The sequence below is a fragment of the Vitis riparia genome, chromosome 11 (genome assembly GCF_004353265.1).
Source record: "Vitis riparia cultivar Riparia Gloire de Montpellier isolate 1030 chromosome 11, EGFV_Vit.rip_1.0, whole genome shotgun sequence".
Classification (NCBI taxonomy): Eukaryota; Viridiplantae; Streptophyta; class Magnoliopsida; order Vitales; family Vitaceae; genus Vitis; species Vitis riparia.
In genome coordinates, this window is record NC_048441.1 from 16,096,297 (window position 1) to 16,120,993 (window position 24,697).

Genomic DNA, 24,697 nt, shown 5'->3' on the forward strand with positions numbered 1-24,697 from the left:
TCTTTTTCTTTCTTTCTTTTTTTTTTTTTTTTCAGAAAGAGGCTAATACAAACCTGTGCTGTGTTTATGGTGCCACCTTCTTGAGAATATTTGTGATGTCATGAAGGCTCATATTCTGAGTCACGGATGCTTCTAATGCAACACAGTTACACAGCCGACAAGGTCTGTTTAGAAAATCAAAATGAAGCACAACTCATCAAAAGATGAACATCTCCTAAGCAAATATAATATGATCAATCAATTTAATATATAAATGTCATCTAACTATACTCATAGTGTGAATCTCTTGGGTGGGATCCGTTGGTTGCTGGTTCCACTACCTGCCTGCAAAGGACACTAAACAATATGGCGCTCATGTAGAAGGATGATGTATGCTGATCTTCTCAAAGAAGAGAGTAGTAATAAACCTTAATAGATTGGTCCAATGCGATGTTTCATCATTGGGTTCAAGATTGGGCGACCCTCAAAGGGTTTAAGCCAGTCTGAAACTGGATTATCTTGATATGCTTTGTGAAATCATGGAATCAATAAGAAACATATAATATGAAGAAAAGGGAGATGACTACTGCCAACTAAAAGTCAATTATGCAAATGAAATTGTTTTACATCATATCATTTGAATTGTTATTTATTTCTCCCTAGCATTAGGGAGGACACTTTTTAACAATAGGCAATGTTCAGACAGAAAGACGGGCCCTCAATTTTTCAGGTGGTAATATTTGTCAAGGAGCTTCTCAGAATACTCTCCAAAAGTTAAGGCACAGTTTGATGGGATCAACTGAAAAAAAAATAACAAACAAATTTCGATTTAGTAGCATGACATTCATAAGTGGCACTTTTAGCGCAACTAGAAATCAAAAAACCAAAGTGAACGAAGCGCTTTGATACTATTGCTTCAATACAACAATAACGTGTAATATAGGAAGAGAGTTTGACAAAGGCAAATTCAGTCTGCCAGGTTATCTGAAAATCATCTGAAACTCATCTGGGTGGTATTTATCGAGCTTTCTCTACTGGTACTAATAACTTAATCAAGTTAAACAGGCGAAATTCACAAGATAATCCATTCTGCTTTAGAAAAGCACTCCTGGTGATTTTGGGATGAGGAGAAAAAAAAACGTTTATAACATGAATGAGCCTTGTAAAGTCATAGAAACATCTTGAATCTGGTTCACGGAATCCTTTCCCATCATTTTTTTTCTTCACTATGCAGTCTTCAGTGAGTAAAAAATGTCATGCCAAAGCTAGAATCTGGAAAAGTTTGGTGATGGTCAGGTGGCAAATGCCACTATTGGTTTTTGCATTGTGAGTGCTGTAATAGTGCACACCAATAAGGGCTTTAGGGTGCAGAATACATACCTCTTGATGAATATGCACCTCCTCAGGAAAATTAAGCTTTTCATCCCTACAAAAACGAGGAATGCAGAAAATTTAAACCAGCATTACACATATTTCAGTCAAATTTAAATTCAGGTTTTCCACTCATTCACAGGTGATAACAAGCAAACCAAGCATAAGGAAAAATATAAAAAGGGGCTATTGCTATAGCTCCAAACTAGGTCCAAATGGCTTCATAAAAGTGTCAAATTCCTTTATGCTATGTTTGGTTCTTAGATGGTACCAAGGCAAGGGAAAAAACTGTTAAGGAAAATAATTTTCTTATATTTGGATATTATAAAAAAAAAAAAGGGGGTAAAGAAAAATATACTAAAGAAAAGAGATGAGAAAATAAATAAAAAATTTCCGCCCTAATTTTTCTTAGAAAATGTGGGGAAAGTTTGAGGAAAGTGCATTATTCAAGAATTTAATTCTTTCTCTCAACTTTTTCATCAACAACCAAACAAGAGAAACATTTTATAATCCTTCTCAACATTTTTCCTTTTATTTGCTTCTCCTCAAAGTTTTCAGGACCCAAACATAGCCTTAGATTATGTTTGGTTCCCATAAACTATAAAAGAATGAAAAAAAACATTAAGGAAAATGATTTTCTCATGTTTGATTGTATTATGAAAAATATCAAAGAAAATAAAATATAATAAAAATTAAATAAAAACTTATGCATTTTCAAATTATTTCATCTTTATATTGAAGAATTAAAATAAGTAAAATACATTTGAAATAGTATATAAAAATAGTTTATTGACTCTAAATCTATTTTTTATTTTTCTTTACTTTTTCTTTCCTTGTACTTTTCCTCTCTACTTTTTTCCCTTGCATTTTCCCTTGAAATTTTCAGGAACCAAACATAGCTTTAAGGAAATACAGGTTTTGAAATTGATGCAATCAGGAGTAGATCCACAGTAGCAATAATCACACTGCTCCGCTAGGATATCCATCCCCAATTTGCAAAAGACAAGTGAATTCTACTTCATGAAGATTCAATACCAATCCTCAGAAACTAAGAGGAGAAATAATCAAGAAATGATAACAGCAAAATGAGAAACTGTATGAGATTCCTCCAAAGCTTGACAAAATATGGATTCCAAAACCTTCTCCGCATCAAGCTACCTCTCCTTACAGGTTTATTTCTTTGGGATGCAAAGAGACAATGAAACGGTGGATGAATATATTTCTACATCAAGAAGATTCCACATTTTTTCAGCAGAATTTTCGAGATCACTTTAGAAAAAAATTTCAAAGAACAAGTGAGAAGTTTCAGGACAAGCAGTAAACTGCCAGTTACCGTTGAAATTCTTTAGCAATAATACTCCTTAGATTTAGGAGTGCATGTGTGTGTGTATGAGATGTGGGAAGAAAGGAAAGAACACCGAACTATAACAAGATAACTTCATTTGACTCCATTTGTTTCAAAAAGTAAAATAAGAAAAACGATAAGTAACAAAGTCCTAGAATGAGGCGATTATCAGTAAAAAGGAATGAACATATTCATATTATCAGTCAAATTCATACCCAAATAACCAACAGATTGACTATGACCTTCCACAAGAAAGAAAAACCAATTATATCTGGGGAAATTAATTCCATTTCTATAATTTTAGTGGAAAACTTTTCTTAAAGCCATCATTTCTGAGTGGTGCAATTCATGTGGTTATACAACCTGTACAACTATTTATCACTGGTAACCAATCTCTTGCTATTTTCCTTTTGTTGACAAGAATAGTTCATATACAAGAAAGAGAGTCTAAATGGGACCATCATTCTTCATTCTAGAAAAAGTATAGAATTTGTTCCAAACAAAGATTCATTTCGTTTCTTGTAAAAATAATTTTAAAGTTTCAATAGAACAATGGTGGATTTATACCCTCACCTTGCCAGTTGCCACTGATGTTTTATAATCAATTTCATGTTTTCTGTGGCTGTATTACATTCAGGGGCAAGTCACAATAAGGTTACAATGGACCAGGCATGATCAGAGAAGCTGATGTTGATAATGAAATTGTTCCAATTAAGAAAGGGTAACAATATTGTTAAGTGTATTCAGTTGACCATGAAGAGAGGATGGTTAAACATGTATAAATGCTATCAAAGCAACCAAAACAGCACTGGGAATACCCTTAATAAAAAAGAAAGCATGTCTGAAACAGCCAACTACATATTAAAACCCACATACCAGTCAGGCTGCATGAATAATGCAAATGTTGATCGTTCAACACCAGAAGCCTCCTCTCCCTTAGGTGCCTAACCAATGAGCAGACCATAAAGATATAATTTCTTGAATGACATGACTACAGAAACTGAAAACAAGAAAGAAAGCGAAACTATTAACTTAATATGGACAGGCCCTGGCCATAGAGAGGAGTACTAGATCTTAGGTGTTCATGAGCAACCAACAGCTTGCTCAGCTCCACCCCAGTTTTCCTGTCACCAATTGGAGAGGCAACATCAAGGTATGAAAGGGCACATCCACCATTTTGCTACAGAAGCAAAATGGGATGAATTACAAAATACACCAATTCCTTTCTATGAAAATACAGCTGGTCCTCCTCCATACCTTTTAATGTGGTGCTGTGTTAATGGTGATTGGACAAGGTCAGGACAAAACCAGAGGCAGTGTGCTTCACACTTGTATTGGTGTATGTGCATTACTTTGGTAACAATCAAAAACAATTTGTTGTAGATAAACTTAATAATGGTGCATGCCACCCAATTTTTTTTCCCTTGGAAGGTGTCTCAGTAAGCTTAATCTATCTACATTAGGTCAATACGATAACATATGCACAACAATGCTCTGGTCGCACTAGATACCATCATAATGCAAATCTGAAAACTAGGCTTATGCCCTGAAGGTTGTGCCAAAGCTTTAGATGGATAGACAAAAGGATTATCAGAAAGTACCCGAACGCAATGTGGTGTTGCACAAAGATAACCTCTGGACAGTATTTCAGCCGTCTCACCAATTTGATATGCTATTTCATCTTCTCCAAAGACAACCTGATGAACAAAACAGCATCCAGGGTAATATATGGAAAACTATATCCATCCATCTAAAGTACTGAGGTACTTCGTATACCACTTAAATGAAGCAATGCTTTTTCAAGTTATCAACATAAAAGAGCACATCAAAATTTGTTATTAGGGGAATTCAAATGACCAAACCTTGTGAACCAAAACCCCATCAGCAATCTTCTTGTTAAACTTTTTGTAACACATTCTATATTTATGACTGGGTGGAACTGAAATGAGGCTACAGGAAAGGGATATTATGATACTACAGAAATGCCCCAAGTATGGACCCTTAGCATAGCTCCAAAAGCCAGAGACATCATTAACAGAAGGAATATGGCATCACAGTCTCTTTTTATGTCTACATCTATTTCGTGGAGTCATACAGGGTTACATTCAAATATTAGATGTACAGGTTGATAGAGGTTAGGTGGAGAGGCAGTCCTCGTATTTTCCTATTGCAAATGCATAGAGACAACCAAATAACACCCTTGCTCTACATGTGTTGTCTAATTAACTTATCTACTGTGCTCCAACTTATCACTAACAAATGCTTATATGTTTTACAATAGTGCATTATCTCAATCTTCCCTTTTTGTTTTTTGTTTCTTTTAACTATTATTATTATTATTATTATCTTTAATAATTGTAGAGGAAGCTCAGACAACTTCAGTCACAGAATCAACAGAGGAACTATATGAAATAGGAGGTAAGTTGATTGATATTAATTTGTGAAAATTGCATCACAGTAAATATTATTTTCCTTGTTACCGTCATTGGATTTCCTGGTCACTTAGACCCAGAAACCTACTACTATTACATAAAGCAGAAATAGGACTTGCCAGAGATTCTTACTTTCTGATTATTTATTTTACCTGCTTTAGAAATGTGTTGCCCTTTCCATTGCAAAAAATATAAAAGGAGGAAGAGAAAAAAATTGGCAATTTATTTACTGTTTCCTGTTTAATTATCCTTTTTTCTCTCTTATCATTAACTTGTGCCTTCAGGCTTTAGAAGTATTCTCTCCATTAACTTGGGGAACATTCCCTAAAGATTATGTACGAAGTTGAGAAGAGACCCAATAAGACAGGATCAATCTGTTGATCCCTGTTTAATAAGCTGCTTCTTGTCCAGTCCAGTGAACCAAAAACCTAGGGAGACCACATGCTTTTCAATATTTTAACTATAAGATTTGATTCTCAGTGATATTTGTGTTCAGTAAAGGCCCATTACTAGGTCATCCTTTTTTCACCAATTACTTAAAGATAATTAGACAATACTATTAATTTTAAAGAAAAACTATCATTGCTCAGGTAGGGATGTTAAGCATCAACTGCCAAAGACTCCATTTAGTTATAACCATAGTTGTTAACTCGTAAACGTATCGTGTATTGTTTTTCTATTTTTCTATATTGTGTACCGTAATGTATCATGTATCGTAAATTTTTTTACATAGTATAAAATAAATAAATAAAATATGTATATGTGTGTAAATCTATTGAAAGCATGAAATACAGAGTAATAATAACCAATTTTATGGAAGATAGTAGGATCTAAAGAGTTAAACTATATCATATCACATGAAAACATTGAATGTTGAAGTTTTGACAAGTTCACATTAACAAAATATGACTTTAATATATAGATTCATCACATAATCCAAAAAAATAATCTTTTTAAATTTTTAGTTCCAAATTCTAACTAGGCATATGCACTTCTTGTCTTGTTAATTGATATAGACACTTATTGTGTTGTTCTAACTAGGCATATATATATATATGTCTTTATGTGTTATCTTCAAAGTTCTAACTTTTTAATTTGTCATCATTTCTTTCTACCAAAAAAAAAGTTAATATATTAGGTAAAAAATTTTATTCATTGCTCACCATCATTTTCATTGTCAACATTCAAACCATTCAAATAAAAATTCTCTAATATTTATTGTAAAAATAAACTTACTTGACTTCTAATATTACACTTGACAATAAGAATGTAGCTTTTTATATAAGATTATTTTACCTATATCTATTTTTTAATCATTTAGTATATTTTAAACAATTAATATAATAAATTCCTTTTAACAAAAAAAATAATTTTATTTTTTAAAAAAAATTATAGAAAAATAGTTAAAAATATATGTATCATTGTATCATAATATCACATATCGTAAGATACACTTTAAAATAAGAAACGGATTGCAATACATATCAATTTCCATAAAAAATGTATTGTACCGTGTATCGCAAGTTTTTAACACATGTTATTCACTAATCTAATAAGTGATGAAACTAATTTTTAAAAAAAGAAAGAAAGAAAGAAAGACCTAAACGCTACTTGAAATATCAATACTTGAAACAATGCATGTTTTTTTCAAAATATGCTTTACCTTTCTTATTGTAATGGAATTTATTTTTCCTTTTGGCTGATTGTTTCATTGTATATCAACACATTTGTCACAAAAAATCCTAGAGCAAACAAAAATCTACATATGACTCTAAACACTTTTCCAAAAGTCCCCTTAAAAGGCAGAATATGGCCCCACAACCTTCTCATGCTTGTTCAGTACATAGGTTTCCTTTCTGACATTTTTTACTATTAATATATAGGAGAGTTTAGTTGAATATTTACTGAAAACTTTCGCTGAGACTTTCCTTCATGCACCCCCCAACTTGCCCAAGAAACACAAATCCCAGCACCAAGATTTCATTTATTTTGGCACTATCAATAGATCCCCATTCAAAGGTGTGATACGTCACAAACATTGACATGTGGTGAGTAAAAGGTAAGACAGCAGTCTCTGAATAAGTTATATGTGTGATGCATAGTTTTATATTTTGGAGTAAACAATTATGAATGTCAGTCATCATTGAGATAATATAACTGCCAGTAAATCCTAGAATTACTGTGAATTTAAGAACAAGAATGTGTACTTTAACTATTTGATCAGTTCGGGTTTTAATATAAAGACCAGCAGCACTATCAGGGCAAGGTATTTCTACAGCATCTCTCATAAACATGCCACATGTCAGACCTACATTCAAACAGAAATTAAACGGACAATGTGAGAAAGACTTACAACTACAAAGATTCTAAGAAGACAAAAAATGTTTCTCAACCAACAGAATCCAAGTTACAATGTCCATGGAATTCATTTATTTGTAATTACATATATATAGAAAGGGGGAGAGAGAGAGAGAGAGAGAGAGCTAAAAATGTCATTTATGTTCATTTGAAATATTCTTAATATTTAAATATTGCTAAACAACTTAGTAAACTATGCTGCATCATCCTCCCCTTCCAAGAAATTTAGTGTTAGTCCACAGAACTTTTCTATTTTTTTTACTTTTTTAGAACTTTGTTTGTTTCTGGTCTCTGTTTTTTCAAATATACACATGATTTCTAAACTTCAAAGAATTAGTAAGTTGTCTAAAAATCATTTTCCTACTTCATTTTCATTATGCAATTCATATAAGGAGCTCTCTCACCTCCTTAACCATTCTTCGCCAAACACATCTCATGAACCCTTTTTGCTCTTAACATGATACAATTACCTAATTTTAATTTTCCTTTTGAATTCGTGCAAAACTAAATAAAATTAATGGACAACACAATAAAACTGTTTTTATGCATAGAGGCTATTATTCCAATTGAAAGTATTAAACAAACTTTTGATGTAGTAGGTGCCAGATTCTTTGCATTGATTAGGGAGCATTTAGTCACCATGGAAATAATATCATTACAGTTGTTTTAAATAGAACTTAATACACACACACATAGATGCTATAAACCAAGAAAGAATAAGTAATTTCCTTTTCCATGGGTTTTCAAATGCACCTAGAGTTTACATTAATTTCAACTCATAGAACTTGCACAGACAAGCAAGCAGACACACTTTTGAATTCATTCATGAAGAGGAAAGAAGTGATCAGGCACACACATGGCCACTGAATTTTAAGATTGCAATATAATGGATATTTGCAAATCTCTTTCATTTTAGTTGTTAGCATACAGGGAAGCTAGAGGATAGTGTGTTTAAAATAATAGCATATCAACGAACCAGATAACAGGAATGGCTCAAATGATCATTGAGCTCTAGCTAGAAATTAACAATATAGTAGGATGTCTGGAAGAATTGATCACCTGTAAGGGAACCATGGTCTGTATGCCATCCACACCAAGATGACATAGAATCACCATCCTTGCTGCAATTACTGCAAGAAAAAATTCTATTATATTTGTTAACTGGTCAGAATTGGAGTCCTCAAACCAAGTACTGTACTATTCAAGGACACAAACGAGTTTAGTCTATGCTTATCAAGCAATTCTTTTCTAAACCTTCAACACAGAAGAAAATCCACACTTGAATTCTGCTGAAATTTCTATTATATTACCAAACAGATAGTCACTGCCCTATTAAATTGGAATTACAGAAAAAAAACACAAGGAAAATAAAATACAAAGTCACTCTTAGTCATTAGACCTCCTAATCAACATTTCTCTCTTAACCATCCACACACCCCAAAATCGAGTTAACTAAAATGCTCCTAAAAGAAGCTAGCAAACTATAGAGATAGGAACAAGCAAAAGCAACAACAAAGAAGCTAGGGAGCTACAGAGGTAAGAGGTAGTAGAGGTAGCCAAAGTGGCTAACAAGTTAAAGGAAAACATTTGATGATGAAATTGTCTTTCTCATGTGTCATCTTTTAGCTCTTTACTGTCTTGAAATGATGTCTTCCAATTAAAAAAATAATCTTAGATATCTTCCATGATACCTGCTGCATCATCTTATGTTCTTAAATTCTATAGAATCTAGTCTAATATTTTCATAGAGCTACAATATTAAAAGTCTCCATTCCTGATTTAAAATTTTTGGCAATTTTAAAATTTAGCAATGTCATGTAAGAAATTCCTTAGGTAAGCTTCTAACTTAGAACTTTGAATGTGCCAGCAACAAACAATTCAATCATGTGAACTTGAAAATTCCTTTATCTTGTATTTCCCAGCACTATGACTAAAATATAATTCACCAAAGAAAACATAAATGTAGCCACATATTGATCAAAATATAACAGACCTGCAAGAACATGATGAGTGAAGAAACACCAAGGGCTCTACAATAGTATTATTCAGCCACAAAAGTGTGTGATAAGAAACATAATCACCTCTTCTCTGCTGGAAAATAATAAAGCAAACGCCCTTTGTGGCACCGAGAGCGAAGAAGTATCTGCTCTAGGCCTTCATCCTCTTTAATTTTCATCAATCTGGATACTGCTCAAGCACTCATAAAATTTTTTGAGGGTCACTTAAGAGAACAGCAAGGCAAAATACAAACATGACATAGTTACAGAAAAGCAGGATGCATTTGACAATTTTTAGAGCTTACACAGAGCCTAGCAATGCCCGTAACATGCGTGTTTAGGCCTGAGCATGAAAGGGCCCTGAATCAAAACATCTGAGCCCAATGCAGATAAATCTTCTAGACACCAATTCAAGCTTGGCATGGCCCCGTAAATATATTACAACTTATTTGGGAAATTCCAGGTAATGAGTAAAAGTTAATTTTTGTCAGATTTGAGGCTTGAAGCATTATCTCTCCCTTGTAGACAAGAAAATGATCTGAAAGCTCAACTTTCAAGAGGGAAACTCATTTCCCAAAAACACCATTCAGAACTGGTGGACAACTTCTGTCAAAAATATATAGAAAGAAATTGATGTTTAGAGAGGTTATTTTTTTGTCACTTAAGGTTTAAAGTATTCATGTCTCCCTTATAGATGAGAACATAAATATTGAAAACACCCATCTTCATAGAGAGCTGTTTCCCATGAATCCTGTTCAAAAACTGACGAGAAACCTCCATCAAAATTACAGGACATGAAGCATCAATTTCCCAGGAAAACAGTTTAATGCTTCTTAAAAAGGCACAGGAAATGTTTTTGGAATTTTTGAAACAGAGATTTGGAAATCTTTCCTAATATTTAAATGAAATTTCATAGCCATCAAGGTTCTCCATAAACTTTCCCATCCATTTCAACATTATCATATGTCCTCGAATTACTTTTCAAGCTTCACAGTCATCTTCAAACATATGGATCACCTTTTCCATTCTTTTTTAGTCATACTCATTGTTTTTTCCTCATATTGTCTCTTCCTTCCGATTCTCAAACCAGTAAGGATGAGAAAGGCTCACCACTCAGTCCAAGGTAACTTAAAATATAGTGGATATAAATATAGATGTGACTTAATTAAACAACTGAGAAATAAGCTCAAAAAATAAAGCTCATTAAATTTCCAGTCCACACTCTTCCTCGTCAATGCAGATTGAACTCTTTTCAAATTAGTTTTCTCTGAAGTCCTCTAAATATATTCATATGGAACGTGACTAAAATAATATGTATTAAAGAAGTCCTTAAAAAGTTTGTGCAAACAATCAACTGTTCTAACAAAATATGTGAAAACAGATAGCTTACACAATGATAGTTCACTTTTGGTGTTGCTGTGAGAAATTCAAAACCCAAGATATGGAGAATTTACCATATTGATCACAGTGATATGCCACCATTGACCCAACATCCAGGATCAGCTTTCCAAGAGCTTTGAAAGCTACATATCAATAATCAATTTTAGTAACCATATAATCCACAAAGCATCAGAACCTTAAAAGACAGTCACTACATTCAGTTAGTAGATCTTGCTCTCAAGCCATCATTATTTGCTAAAATATCAATGCACACAAAATCACCACAGTTTTTTTAAACTACAGAGAAGAAGCTTGTAACAAAAGAAAAACAAGAGAGCAGAAGACTTGCACTCGAAACACTTAGACATGCATAAACTTCTTTTTGCATTGTAATAAGAGCTCACTGCCTCTAATAATTGTTCATAAAATTTCTGTCCAGACCCTTATGGGGCATCATTCCTTTTCTTCGAACATGCACATGTAAGGAAAAATAACTTGTATGAAGCAAAGTCTGGAACCAAAATCACTTAGAATAAATCAATTCCAAGGAAATAGACAATAGCAAAGAATATGTTTTGAAAAAATGATGCGGAGAATACATATATTAAAAATTAAAATCAACACAAGGAAAAAGTAAGTTGGTTAACAATAAAAGATCAATAGATAACTGATAATCAGAAGTTCCACAAAGAAAGACCAGCAAATGTTGTGGACCAATATGATAATAGCTTCAACCAAATAATAATACGAATTAATTACACCAACAAAGCATATGATTCAAGATGCTTCATATGGTCATTCACATGTATGCACCAGTGGGAATCATATCTTTAGCCTTGGCATGTATTATCACTCATATTATATCTACAGATCCTATATGTTTCTTGAGAACAATGTCAGACAAACTTCGGGAAAGAGAACATCTACATATGCTGAAAAGTTGAGCATCATAAAATCCTAGCAGAGAGAACAAAAGAATTGGATGTGAACATACCCACTTCAAGTTCTGGCAAAGCATGTTTTGGCCATATATTTGGTCCACAATATGATGGATACCTACAGACCAAACATGAGGTAAAAAAAAAAAAAAAAGCAATAGTAAAGAAAAATAAAAAAATAGGACAGTTAATTGTTATTCAAGGCATTTAAAAAATTATGTGTCATTTTTATTTCAATAACAACAAGAATTTTCATCTCATTTTTTCATCTATGGCTAAACATGCATGTCCTCTAAAAGGGAACATTTCTTTGTTACTCTTCCTCACCTTTTCTCCTTGTCTTAAAACAATTTCAGCTGATATTTCATTGAAACACAGTGATTTATATTGTGATAAACTAGGATTTACCATCCATTTCAGCCAAACATTCATGTTCTATAGCTGGGATCCTGGATTTAGGCCAAGGTCTTACAAGGGAACAGTTTTTTTCTCCAATACTCTTTCTCATGTGTCCTCCTTGTCTTAAAAACAACTTCAGGCAATGTTTCATGAAAATACATAAAAAAGCAGGAAAATCAGCATTCTTGATTTGTGAAATACAATTTTTGGATACCATCTTCATTCACTCCTTCAAAAACTAATACAACACAATAGCTCATTGTTATTTTTGTGATAGGCAAATATCTCATAATTTTTAAAACTCTGTAATGTAGAGATTGAAGTTCTGTGAGCAATATATCATAGTATTGTCAATCAAATATATATATTTGAATGTGTATCATTAATAGTTATAATGATGAGAATATATCAAAAATAATAATTAATTGACTACTGGAGAAACTGTACCAAAAATTATTTTGGAATATCAAGTAATATATATATATATATATATAAAACACAACACTCATAATTTTCTTAATCATCTTAACTCAAAAAAGCATTAACCAACTACTTAGGTTTGCTACATCAGTCCTACTCCATTTAAATCTATTTTGGGGTGCTATTTTCTATTAAATCATAGGGCATCCTGTCTTCTCATACAGTCTCCCAATCTATGTTCTAAAATGTTTATTAAGTTTCCAAGTGGAAGAAGGAAAAAGAAGAAAACAAGGAAAAGTAAGAGAAGGAGGTGGATAGTTTTCCAAAACCCATGAGTTAACCTATTCCTGATAAAATAAATTGCAAGTATCCACAATAGTAATGAAAATTAAAAGAACTTGTATTTAGAGAGATGCTCCACTCAGCACTCCTTCCCTCTCCCTCCTCCACTCCCCACCCGAAAGTACCCTCATTAAGTTTGGGAAAATATATACATGCACATGACACAGATCAAATAACATAAACATATTTTGAACTTTCGAAGAAAAATCTCAGCCAAGCAAAGACATGGATCAACTAACTTCAATTTCACATAAGATGCATGTGTCACCCAAGACTTCCTCCCTCTCTATCCATATGCTTAATTCTATACTATTTGACAGGAATCTACAACCCTTTTGTTACAATATAAACTCCTTATCCTTTTAACAATCATCAAAACTTCTTTAGCAAGAGGCAAAGCAATTGATATAAACCAGTTCGGCATACGCTTCTATACACCTTTTACACTGGAATGGTCACATATTATTTCTTGGTCTACTTAAGTAACAAGTTGACACCCTGCAATATATGGAAAACCAGCACCACTAAGAAAAAGAGCACCTATGGATGCTTCTGTACATGTCTCCATTCAACTAAACAAACATTATCCAAAAAAATATGCAGTCAATTATACAATTTAAAGAATGGATTTTATACTTGATTAACAGAATAAATGCAAAAATGCTCAAAACATGTGTTTTTGAGGAAGATTAATGATTGTTAAGGCCATAACCTAATATATGTTGTTTGTGCAACATAGTATCATAGCCTTGGTTTTCAAGAGGTCATGTATATTTAATGGGTCCACATGCAAAGCAAGAGAAGACTGCATATGGGAGAAAGTGTTTATGCCAGCTTGATATATATATTGTTGGCCAATGACCTAGCAGGTTAAGGTTTTGGGTCACATTATGGTTTTCACAGTTGATTAGCATCAGAAACTCTTTCAGACATTGTTCATCTGCCAATTTACAAATTTTCTTTAATCTTGAAAGGGGAAAATTGTATTGAATTATCAAGTTGCTTCTTTCCTCACAGAGCACAGATTCCCTAGCCATATACACAGTCTAGGATTAATGAGCAATATTTAAAAGCACAATAAATAAAAATGTTCATAGCCACTTATACCGTTGGATAAGAGGTGCCTCAGTTGTGGGTATGTCTAATATTGGATTTGCATAGAAAGAGCCTTTCAACATATCTGCACAACAAAATGCAAGACAAAAGCAACAGATAAAGAATATATATTTATTGGACCCTGAACCATTAGTAAACGAGTCAACCCAACAACTTGTTCAAAAAGTTGAAGTATTTAGTTTGACCTTGCAAATACTAAAGATATTCACTATCTTAGTTTCTTGTCATAACCTTGCAAACAAGTTTATTTTAGTTAATAACGAATAAATGAAATAACATTTGCTTTTGTACATTAGAGAGTTATTGCAATTTTCTGAACTTTTACTTTCATAAATAAACATAACTTTTACATTTTTGACAGTTCGGTCAATCTGGTGGTGCTAGAAAGGCTGATGGAAACCTAAGGGTAGGTTTACCAAAAGCATTAGAAGAAATTAAAAAACAGAGAGTTCTATCTTATACATGTTATGAAAAGAGAGAAAAGGGAGAATCCCTAATTTTTGTTATTAAAAAACTGTTAATAATACACATTGGACTTGGGTATATATATACATATTAGTGGGACCCACAATACAATAAGGAAAGAAAAGGAAAAGGAAAAGTAAATAACCTAAATAACTGTACACTATCTAACACTCCCCCTCAAGCTGGAGCATATATGTTATATGCACCAAGCTTGTTACAAATGTATTTAATTCTAGGACCTCTGAGAGATTTAGTAAAAATATCTGCTAGTTGATCATTTGAATTGGCAAAACTAGTCGCCACACATCTTGATGCGATCTTCTCTCTAATGAAGTGACAATCAACTTCAATGTGTTTGGTCCTTTCATGGAAGACTGGATTGGATGCAATATGCAAAGCGGCTTGGTTGTCACAGATGAGCTTCATCTGTTCATCCTTTCCAAATCTCAACTCCCGAAGAAGATGTTTCAGCCATATGAGTTCACATGTTGCCAGAGTCATAGCTCGATACTCGGCTTCAGCACTAGATCTGACCACTACATCTTGTTTCTTACTCTTCCAGGATATTAGGTTACTTCCAATAAAAACACAATACCCGGAAGTGGAACGTCTATCTGTGGGTGAGCTAGCCCAATCTGCATCTGTGTAACCAACAACCTGGGTATGACCTCTGTTCTCATACAACACACCTTGGCCTGGTGTGCTTTTGATATATAGAAGAATGCGGATTACAGCATCCTAATGTCTATCACATGGTGACTGTAGGAATTGACTAACAACACTTACAGGAAAAGAAATGTTTGGACGAGTAATGGTGAGGTAGTTAAGTTTACCTACAAGTCGTCGATATCTCCCAGGATCTCCTAAAGGCTCCCTCTGTCCTCGTATAAGTTTGACATTTTGATCCATAGGAGTGTCTACCGGTTTACAGTCTAACATACCGGTTTCTTCCAAGATGTCTAAAGCATACTTCCTTTGGGAAAGAACCACACCGGAACTAGATTGAGCTATCTCAATCCCTAAGAAATACTTGAGTGGGAAAGAACCACACCGGAACTGGATTGAGTTATCTCAATCCCTAAGAAATACTTGAGTTTCCCCAAGTCTTTAGTCTGAAAGTGGGTGGAAAGGTGTTGCTTTAGTTTCTGAATACCATTCTAATCACTGCCTGTAATGACGATGTCATCCACATAAACTACCAAATAAATACACTGCCCCGAAGAGTTATGATGATAGAAAACAGAATGGTCTGCTGTACTACGGAACATGCCAAACTCCTGAACAACAAAACTAAAACGGCTAAACCATGCTTGAGAAGATTGTTTCAAGCCATATAGAGAACGACATAACCTGCACACTAAACCAGACTCCCCCTGAGCAACAAAACCAGGTGGTTACTCCATATAAACTTCCTCAGCAAGATCCCCATAAAGGAAAGCATTTTTAATATCTAACTGATAACGAGGCCAAGAACGCATAGCAGTCATTGAGAGCAATAGAAGAACAGAAGCTATCTTGGCAACAGGAGAGAAAGTGTCACCATAATCAGAACCATAAACCTGAGTATAGCCTTTAGCAACTAAGCAGACCTTAAGGCGATCAACCTGACCATTAGGGCCAACCTTAACTGTGTAGACCCAACGACAACCAACTGTAGATTTACCAGAGGGTAAAACAACAAGATCCCAAGTGCCATTGGAGTGTAAAGCAGTCATTTCATCTACCATTGCCTGTCACCAGCCTGGATGGGAAAGAGCCTCAGGGGTGCTCTTGGGAAAAGAAACAGAAGATATAGCAGAAACAAATGCAGAATAGGGTGAAGATAATCGATGGTAACTCAAAAAATTGTAAATGGGATGAGGATTACGAGTAGATCGATTACCTTTCCGAAAAGCAATGGGTAAGTCAGCAGAAGGAAGCAGAGCCGGGGCAGGAGAAGCCGAAGGGATAGGAAGTGAGTCAACAGGTACCTCGGCCAAAGAAGGAGGAACAGCGACACGATGACGGCGATGATAAACCTGAAGTAGGCGAGAAGGCACTGCATCAGGTAGGGAGATAATGGGAAGGGGTAAGACTTCAGAAACAGGAAGAGACTCAGAGGTGGAGAAGAACGGTGAGTCCTCAAAGAAAGTGACATCAGCGGAGAGAAAGTAGCGATGAGTCTCAGAGGAATAACAACGATAACCCTTTTGAAGTCTGAAATATCCCAAGAAGATGCATTTTGGGAACCATTAGCTAAAGTAACAGTAGGTAAGGCAGAGGTAGTAGTAATAAAAGAGAAAAGATCTTTATTACCAGATATGTGATCACAAGCGCCAGAATCTAGAATCCAAGGTCCAAGAGAAGATGTGTGGGTAAGACAAGCAGAAGCATTACCAGCCTGGACAACAAAAGCAACAGAAGCTGACTTGGTGGCCTAATAGCGGAGATAATCATCATACTCACCGTCAGTGAGAGAAATACCCTAAGATGTGGAGGAACTGGGAGGCTGAGGCGACTGAGGATCAGATGACTGGGCCAGGTGGGCAGTGCGGGGAGGCCGCTCATGTAACTGATAACAACGATTACGAGTGTGGCCAAGTTTATTGCAATAGGTGCAATGAGGACGTTGGCCTCTACCTCGGTTACCACTGCGTCCTCCTCGAGAGTTAGTTTGAGAAACTAACACAGAAGAATCTAAAGTGTTATCAGATGGCAAAGTCTGAGTGGAGGAGATACGGAGGAGGCGAGCAAACACATCATCCAAGGATGGAACGGAGAAACTGCCAAGAATCTGATCGCGGACGGTCTCGAGATCTGGAAGGAGGCCAATAAGCGTAAGAACCATGAAGAACTTGTCAATCTGTGTTCGTTGATCCCCAACATCAGTAGTAAGAGGCATCACGGTCAAGAATTCCTCCTTAAGAGAGACAATCTGGCCAATATAAGTAGATAAATCCATGTCTTGTTATCTGACATTGAGAATAGAAGAAGCCACCTTATAAAAACGTTGGATATCATTCGTGTATAGCCCTTTCGCCTAATTCCAAAATTTAAAGCATGTTTTGTAGGCCCGAAGATGAAGCAGAATCTTAGAATCAAATGATTGCCATAACACACTACATAACTGTACATCTATCTTCCTCCATTGTATTCTGTCAACCTCAGGGATATCCGCCTCCTGCGTAACAAGGTGATCCTCATAACCTTGACCCATAAACCAAAACTCCACAGAGGTAGACCAGGACAAATAATTTTTACTGCTAACCAATTTCTCCGAAGTAATCATAGAAGATCCAGATATGACAGAGGAAAAAGTAAAACTTTTAGTAGCCATATCTACTTATCTGGAGAACGAAATATGTTTGGATCGAAGAGAGCCCTAATACGGCTTCAGATCGCGGCTGAAAGAAGAAAAACCGAGGATCCGTGACTGTGAGAGACCAAATAGTAAAGAAAAACAAATGTGACACTACTAGAAGGGTAGAAAAACACTTCCTAAGACACGTGCAGGGCTCGGGGTGGAGAAGAAGTCACCGAAGGTCGCCAGAAAGGCTGTTTAGAGGGCTGGTGGAGACAAAAAACCCCCAAAAAATGCACTTTCAGGGCTCGAATGGCACAAGCACAGATGGAGGGTGGCTAGACGGCGTTAGGCGAGGCTGGAGGTGAAAGCGCGTGGCCGGAAAGTGCTCCACGCACCCTCACGCCCCGGCGCATGAGGTTCAGGCCGTCGGAGAAGAAACGCACATGGCTGAGAATCTCCCTCCGGTGCTTTGAGAAAACTTGAAGATCTCCTCCTTGCGCACCTGATGGTATGGTCGGTGTCGGAAAAGGACTTCGCCGGAAAAGGTCGTCGAAAAGTCGCCGACGGTGAGGGTTTTCTGACGGCGGTGAGAGTTTTCTGACTGCGATACGATTGATCGGAAAGCTTTACGAGATGAGAAAGGTGACCAGAATGAAACACGGTCACTGAAAGATTTCCCAGAATGCATTCACGGATAAACCGGAAATAATTAGGGTTTTTTTCTCCCTAGGCTCTGATATTATGTGAAAAGAGAGAAAATTGAGAATCCCTAATTTTTGTTATTGAAAAACTGTTAATAATACACATTGGACTTGGGTATATATATACATGTTAGTGGGACCCACAATACAATAAGGAAAGAAAAGGAAAAGGAAAAGTAAATAACCTAAATAACTATACACTATCTAACACATGTATTAACAACCAACCTCAACAGAACCGTAAGGGCCATGGCCATCTCCCTAACGACTATTGAATGGCCTTTTATTTTTTTCATAACTGAAAATATTGCTTTGAAAACAAAACTGGGAAGCAAAAATCATTTTGCTAATTATAAAATTGAGGCATTGATTGAGTGATTGATTGGGTGAGGGAAGATGCATCATATACATTTTTGAGGTTCTCTCAAATGATCTTTTATATTTTCTTATATACTAATGAACTATAAAAAGACTTAGAAAATAATTGTTCTATGTGCCACAGGAGGTTCCACAAGAGGAAGCTTGATTGTGTTAGATCATAAATCATTTATAGAGTTCCTAAAAAAAATACTTACCAGGTTTTCCAGATTCAAGCTTCTCTTTCCCATGACTCCATCCAAAGTTGTACCTACAGATGAGAGCGGTTAAAAAGAAGCAAAGTTAGATGTAACTGTGTGATTAAGGGCATGTTAAAAAGTGAGAGCTGATATCACAACCGCATATACAAAAATATCTGTCTCCCATAGGATATCTATAAGCAATGGAAGGTGATCATTTAAGCTAAAAGTCATCAGAAACTTGATGTCTTTCAGAGTATCAAGCTGCACCAAATCTCCTTGGAGGGATAACATTTTCACCTCCAATAACCAAAACATTATAAAAAGACTTCATAGAGAAAATTCCCTTCCTTGGGCCCTTCTGACACATGATACCTTCACTGACTCCTCCTATATTGGCCTTATAAAGGTGCTAAGAAATTATCAACAAACTGCATCACCTTTTTGGCTTATCTTTCAGTATTATTCAAAGTTCAGTGGAGTTTCCATGCATTCTCTTTTATACTGATTCCTGTTATTTTAAAAAGTTTTCATTTTTCCGTATTTCTGAGTAAGATTTGCCACCAAAATGGAACTTCAAACATAATTTTCTCCTTCCATATTTATCATAAGACAAGACAAGTGGAACTTCAGAAGAACCTATTTAACACTACATTTATGTCATATCTGCAATATCTCAAGCTAGAAGAAGAAGCACATTATTCTGAACATCTCCTAAAATGTTGCATTGGTAGGACTTTAAGAAGAACAGATGCAAAGAAATGACAGTTGTAGTTTTCAAAAGTACTCCCAAAGGAAAATAAATAAATAAATATAAGCAATTAAATGCCGTAGAATGGTTCTTAACCAGGGATGATGGATCAATGGGTAGCATAATATCAATTTGAAAGTATGAATAAGTGAGAATTGAGAACAGTAAAAATTACCTGCTATTAGGATCTTCAAGTTCCTTCTTCACCTCCTCGGGTAGGCTTGCTAACCTGATAAAAGAGCAGGATCAATCCTATGAGCAACAGCATAAGAATTACTTTAAGCCTCTATCTTCATGTTAGATCTATGTGAGATCCGGATAAATACAGAAATTTCTTTTATAAGCTTATTACCTAGGTGAAAGGCGTAGGAGATTTTGACGCAATAAAGAAAATCCAGGTACCTATATTGAAGAAAAGAACAATCTCAAAAAGGCAGTAAAGATGAAATTGAAATCAAGCATAAAGTGAGTAGTGCCCTAAAAATCTCACTGGCAACTAAAATTTCACAGATCAAAGTAAACAATACACACAAAATTAGAAGAAATATAAAGAAAATGCAACATTTTTTTGGAGTAATTGTCAATTCATAGATAGAGACATTTGGCAAATCATGTTTTAGAAAGAAAAAAAAAAGAAAAAAAAAAGGCAGAAATGTAACCTATTAAAATTTTAGATAGTTAAAAAAACCTTCACAATAGCTCAAGACAACATCTGGTGGGTATTCATGTCTTTACATTTTGAAGAGTCTTATCATGGCCAGTGTAGATGCTATCTAGTGAAAGAATTAAGGGGATCAACATGCAGATTTCATAACTAGAGGATGGAGAGTGAAATTTTTTCATACTACTAGCAAACTAGATGTATATGACATATTGAATGTTTACAGTTTTAACATAGCGAATATGAAAAAAAGAATCAACTATAAAAAATTTGAACATTAACCACGATGAGAACCTAGTAATTAGCTCGTGAACAAAATCAAGGCATGAAACCCTGCGGATTTGATAAAAATCAAATACTGAAAGAGAGAGAATTAACTTAAAGAATCACTAGTAAAACATTCTTACATCAGCTATTGTCAGAATACCCAATCCATTGGGTCCGAACCCTTCTTCAATCTTCATTGATAAATCAGCATTTTTGTCCTATTTCAATCAATTTCAATACAAATAAAATTCAAGCAGAAGAATTAACGTATTCCAAACAAGCAGGAGAAACGGAAGAAACATAGAAGAAAAATAGATGGAAAAGATCAAACCGCGTATTTTCAATTGTTTGTTTCCTAAGGAAATAAAAAGAATAATCAACTGAATTAAGTCTTATACAATCACTTTAGTGAGATGAGGTTTTTAGTTTCTCAGGAACCAAACATTAGAAGAAGTAAGAAAGTGAATTTCTTTTCCGTTTCTTTTGGTCGGGTCCCTCCGAAAAAGGTAAAAATTGTCTCTATTTGCTTGCTGAGAATCGGAAAAAGAAAAGAGTGACGGAAACAAAATTCATATCACACAATTCTCGTTTGTTCAGTTCCCAATAAAGAAAGAACAGCTCAACTGAGTATCGCACAACACATTGACAGACTCACGTCGAGTGCTCCATTCTCCAGGGAACCAAACATCCGAAAAATCAAAGTCCCGAAACTTCATTTCCAAGCCTTTTCCTCCGTTTTCTCGGCAACCAAACAGGGCCATCAAGATACGTACTATAAGCTCCGGATATGATATGGTGACGGTGACTGTTTGGAGCACGGGAGGCGCGGGTTCTGACTTGCATGACATTTTCTGACAGGAAATCCGGCAGGAACGCCACTGATTGGACGATGACGGTGGAAGAAACCGCACGGGAGCGGAGTATTCTATGCGAGACCGGCTCTTATAAAGCGACGATGGTGATGATCTTAAGAGATTGAGATACATTGTTTGACCGTTTAGTTTGCTTCAAACGACCAAAATCCTGGTACAGTCCAAAACACTTCTCCACGATGAGATTGATTCCAAACGAAGGAAATTATTTATTCATAAAAGATTGAATAAATCAAAATTATATATATTTTTTTTAATTTTAAAAATTTTATATATTAATAAAAATATTAAAACAATATATTAATTATCGGAGCAAATTTTGAAATAAATTATTATCATTTTTTAAACAGAGGAGATACTTATTTTTTTGTTTTTAAAATAAATAAATAATAAAACTATAAATATATCATTTATCTTATCTTATATTTAATTGAATATAAAATAAGATAAATAACAATATAACTTATCGCATCATATTACCAACCAAATATAGATTCGAAAATATTATTTTTCTCTTATTTTATCTTATTTATATTCAATCAACCAAATATGAGTTTTTTTTTAATGTTAAATTTGATTAAAAATAAATAAAAAGACTTGTTGTAAAAATAGTTAAAAATAATTAAGAATAATTTAGATGTGATTTAAAAAAAAAAAAAAAAACCTCGTTACGTTGTAGCCTGGAAGGCTAAACATTGTGTAGAAGTTCGGGCTTAATATGTACACTAATGAGAGATGAATGTATATTCATTGTTAAGGGTAGTTTGGTTATTTCATCGAAATACATTTTTGTCCTTAAAAAAATCACTATTCAAATAGATAGAAAAAGAAAGTGAGCATATACATGAAATAATTTTACTTATATCATATTTTATTGATTTGATATAACACGGATGATATGATAAGAGATAATACCATATCTTATTTCATATTTAATTGATAATAAAATAAAATAAGTTATTTTTTTCATTAGTCCAACCAACATAAAATGTGACTACATATTCAAAAAAATATTTTTTTTTTGGTTAAATTTAAAAAAAAATAATAATAATGGTGACTGAATGACATTACCAAAAACACAAATTTCACCATTAATTAATAATAATATATTAAGATTAAAATAATTTTTTTTTAAAAAAATCTTATTTAATATTATTCATACTTACTTTTTCTTGTTAATTCAATATTTCTCCTTTTTATACTTTTTTTTTATGTTGGTTTAACTAAATCATAAAAAATAATATTTATTTAGTTCTTATTAACTATTTATATTCTTACTTGGAAGTAATAATATTAATATTAGTCTATTAAAATCTAACCATTAAGCTACTAATGTTTTACTGATTTATTGTATGAAACATCGAAACATAAGTTTTTTTTAAAAAAAATTACTTTCAACTATCTTAAATTTAGTTATTTGAAAAAGTAAAAAAAAATCAAGGTATTAATCTGGCATCTATGAAAATTTTAATCTTAATCTTAATTTCTGTTTTTGGATGTAAGTATAAAAAATAAGACTAAGGTATAAATAAATAAGATCAAGTTATAAATAAATAAGATCAAACTATAAAACATTGAGACCTGAAATGACACACTTATTTTATTTTAAAGTATCCATAACATAAATTGTATAATTATTTAAAATAATTTTTAAGGATTTTTCTATGAAATGATTAAAATTATTGAAAATTTATATTGATTTATCTTTCTATCTTTAATTTTTTTTTGAAATTTTCCTTTAAATATTCTTAATAATTTATTTATTTTATATAAAAATATAAAACTTTTTTAAAGTGTTCCTAGTACCATGATTTTTGAATTTAATACATTTTCATAATTAATATTTAAAATGATTTAATTATTTAATAATAATATAAAATACCATTAATTGCCTTACAATTTATGAACCATGACTATAATATAATATTTTTTCTGATATGCCCCTAGCAAAAGTCTCTAGTTCTGCCATAGCTAATATATGTATTATATGTATTTATATAAATTATAAATTGAATGATATAATATAAAAAAAATATATTCATAAATTTTAAATATTTTAATCATTAATATTATTAACCCTAAGAGAAATTTCATTTTTTTTAATAACAAATATTGAAATGCAATATAATTTTTTTAAAACAAATACCATATACTAAAAAATAATATAAATTCAATTTTATTTTAATTTTTAATTTTACAACCTAAATATAGTATAATATCACATATATAAGTGCATTTACTACCTTAAGATATCAGATTTATTTAATACAATATCAAATGATATCATATACCATTAAAAATAATATCTTAAAATATACTATTCCAATAAAATAAAATATGATATATGGGGATATACATGTCTTATTTTATTCTATCCCACCAAACAAACACAACCTTAGAATAATATCTCTATATTTTGAAAACATCAAATATAACATTTTATTGGACAATGATACCGCTCATCGATTCTTTTTTCGTGTTTCACACTCAAAAATGTCATCCTAAGTTTTTTTTTTTTTTTCAATTTTCAATTAATAGAGATTGTTTTTTCAAATATAATGATTAGATAAAAGAAAAAAAAAGAAGGAAGATGACCAATAAAAATAAGAATTAATTGGTTAAAATAGATGAAATATTTGTCATTTGTGAATTTAATCTCTGTCATGTTTTGCTTGAAGATTAACTAATTTTTGACATAAATATCTTTAACTATTTCAAATATTTACATGTAGGTTTTAAGAGATACGGCTATTTTTACAAGAAAGAAGTGAGTATTTTTGTCAAAATATGGTTAAAAAATGATGAAGGGTTAGATTGGAAAATTGAATTTCTAATGACCATTTTAAGTAAATAACCATAGAAATAGAAATAAATACTAAACAGAAAAAAGAACATACAACCTGTTAGGTGTAAAAAAACAGTTATTTGTTTGATTGAGGCCAAATATTAAAGTTTTGTTTGGAAGCTAATTTAGAAAATACTGTCACAACTCAAAAAAATATATTTGATAAATCTATGATAAAAAAAAATGCTTTTTTTGAGGATTTGATGCAAAAATAAATT

At 33.2% G+C, this 24,697-nt stretch overlaps 1 protein-coding gene across 4 annotated transcripts; it reads right to left on the reverse strand.

Moving 5' to 3' along the window:
* Positions 1-519: 519 nt before the first annotated feature.
* Positions 520-21,749, reverse strand: LOC117925682. Of its 4 annotated transcripts, none has more exons than XM_034844749.1 (15): positions 21,536-21,749; positions 20,903-20,980; positions 20,187-20,236; positions 20,010-20,063; positions 19,102-19,154; positions 14,069-14,141; positions 11,857-11,918; positions 10,937-11,005; positions 9,567-9,672; positions 8,545-8,615; positions 7,335-7,435; positions 4,297-4,392; positions 3,572-3,639; positions 1,360-1,405; positions 520-778 (listed from the first exon to the last, which is right to left on the reverse strand). In XM_034844749.1, the coding sequence occupies exons 1-15, from the start codon at positions 21,746-21,748 to the stop codon at positions 698-700; spliced, it is 1,221 nt and encodes a 406-aa protein (XP_034700640.1). In that variant the 5' UTR covers position 21,749; the 3' UTR covers positions 520-697. The 4 variants fall into 4 exon arrangements, 3 of the variants coding, with proteins under 3 accessions (XP_034700640.1, XP_034700641.1, XP_034700642.1); XM_034844750.1 differs by lacking the exon at positions 520-778 and adding an exon at positions 963-1,251; XR_004653011.1 differs by lacking the exons at positions 520-778; positions 1,360-1,405 and adding an exon at positions 3,728-3,819.
* Positions 21,750-24,697: the final 2,948 nt, after the last annotated feature.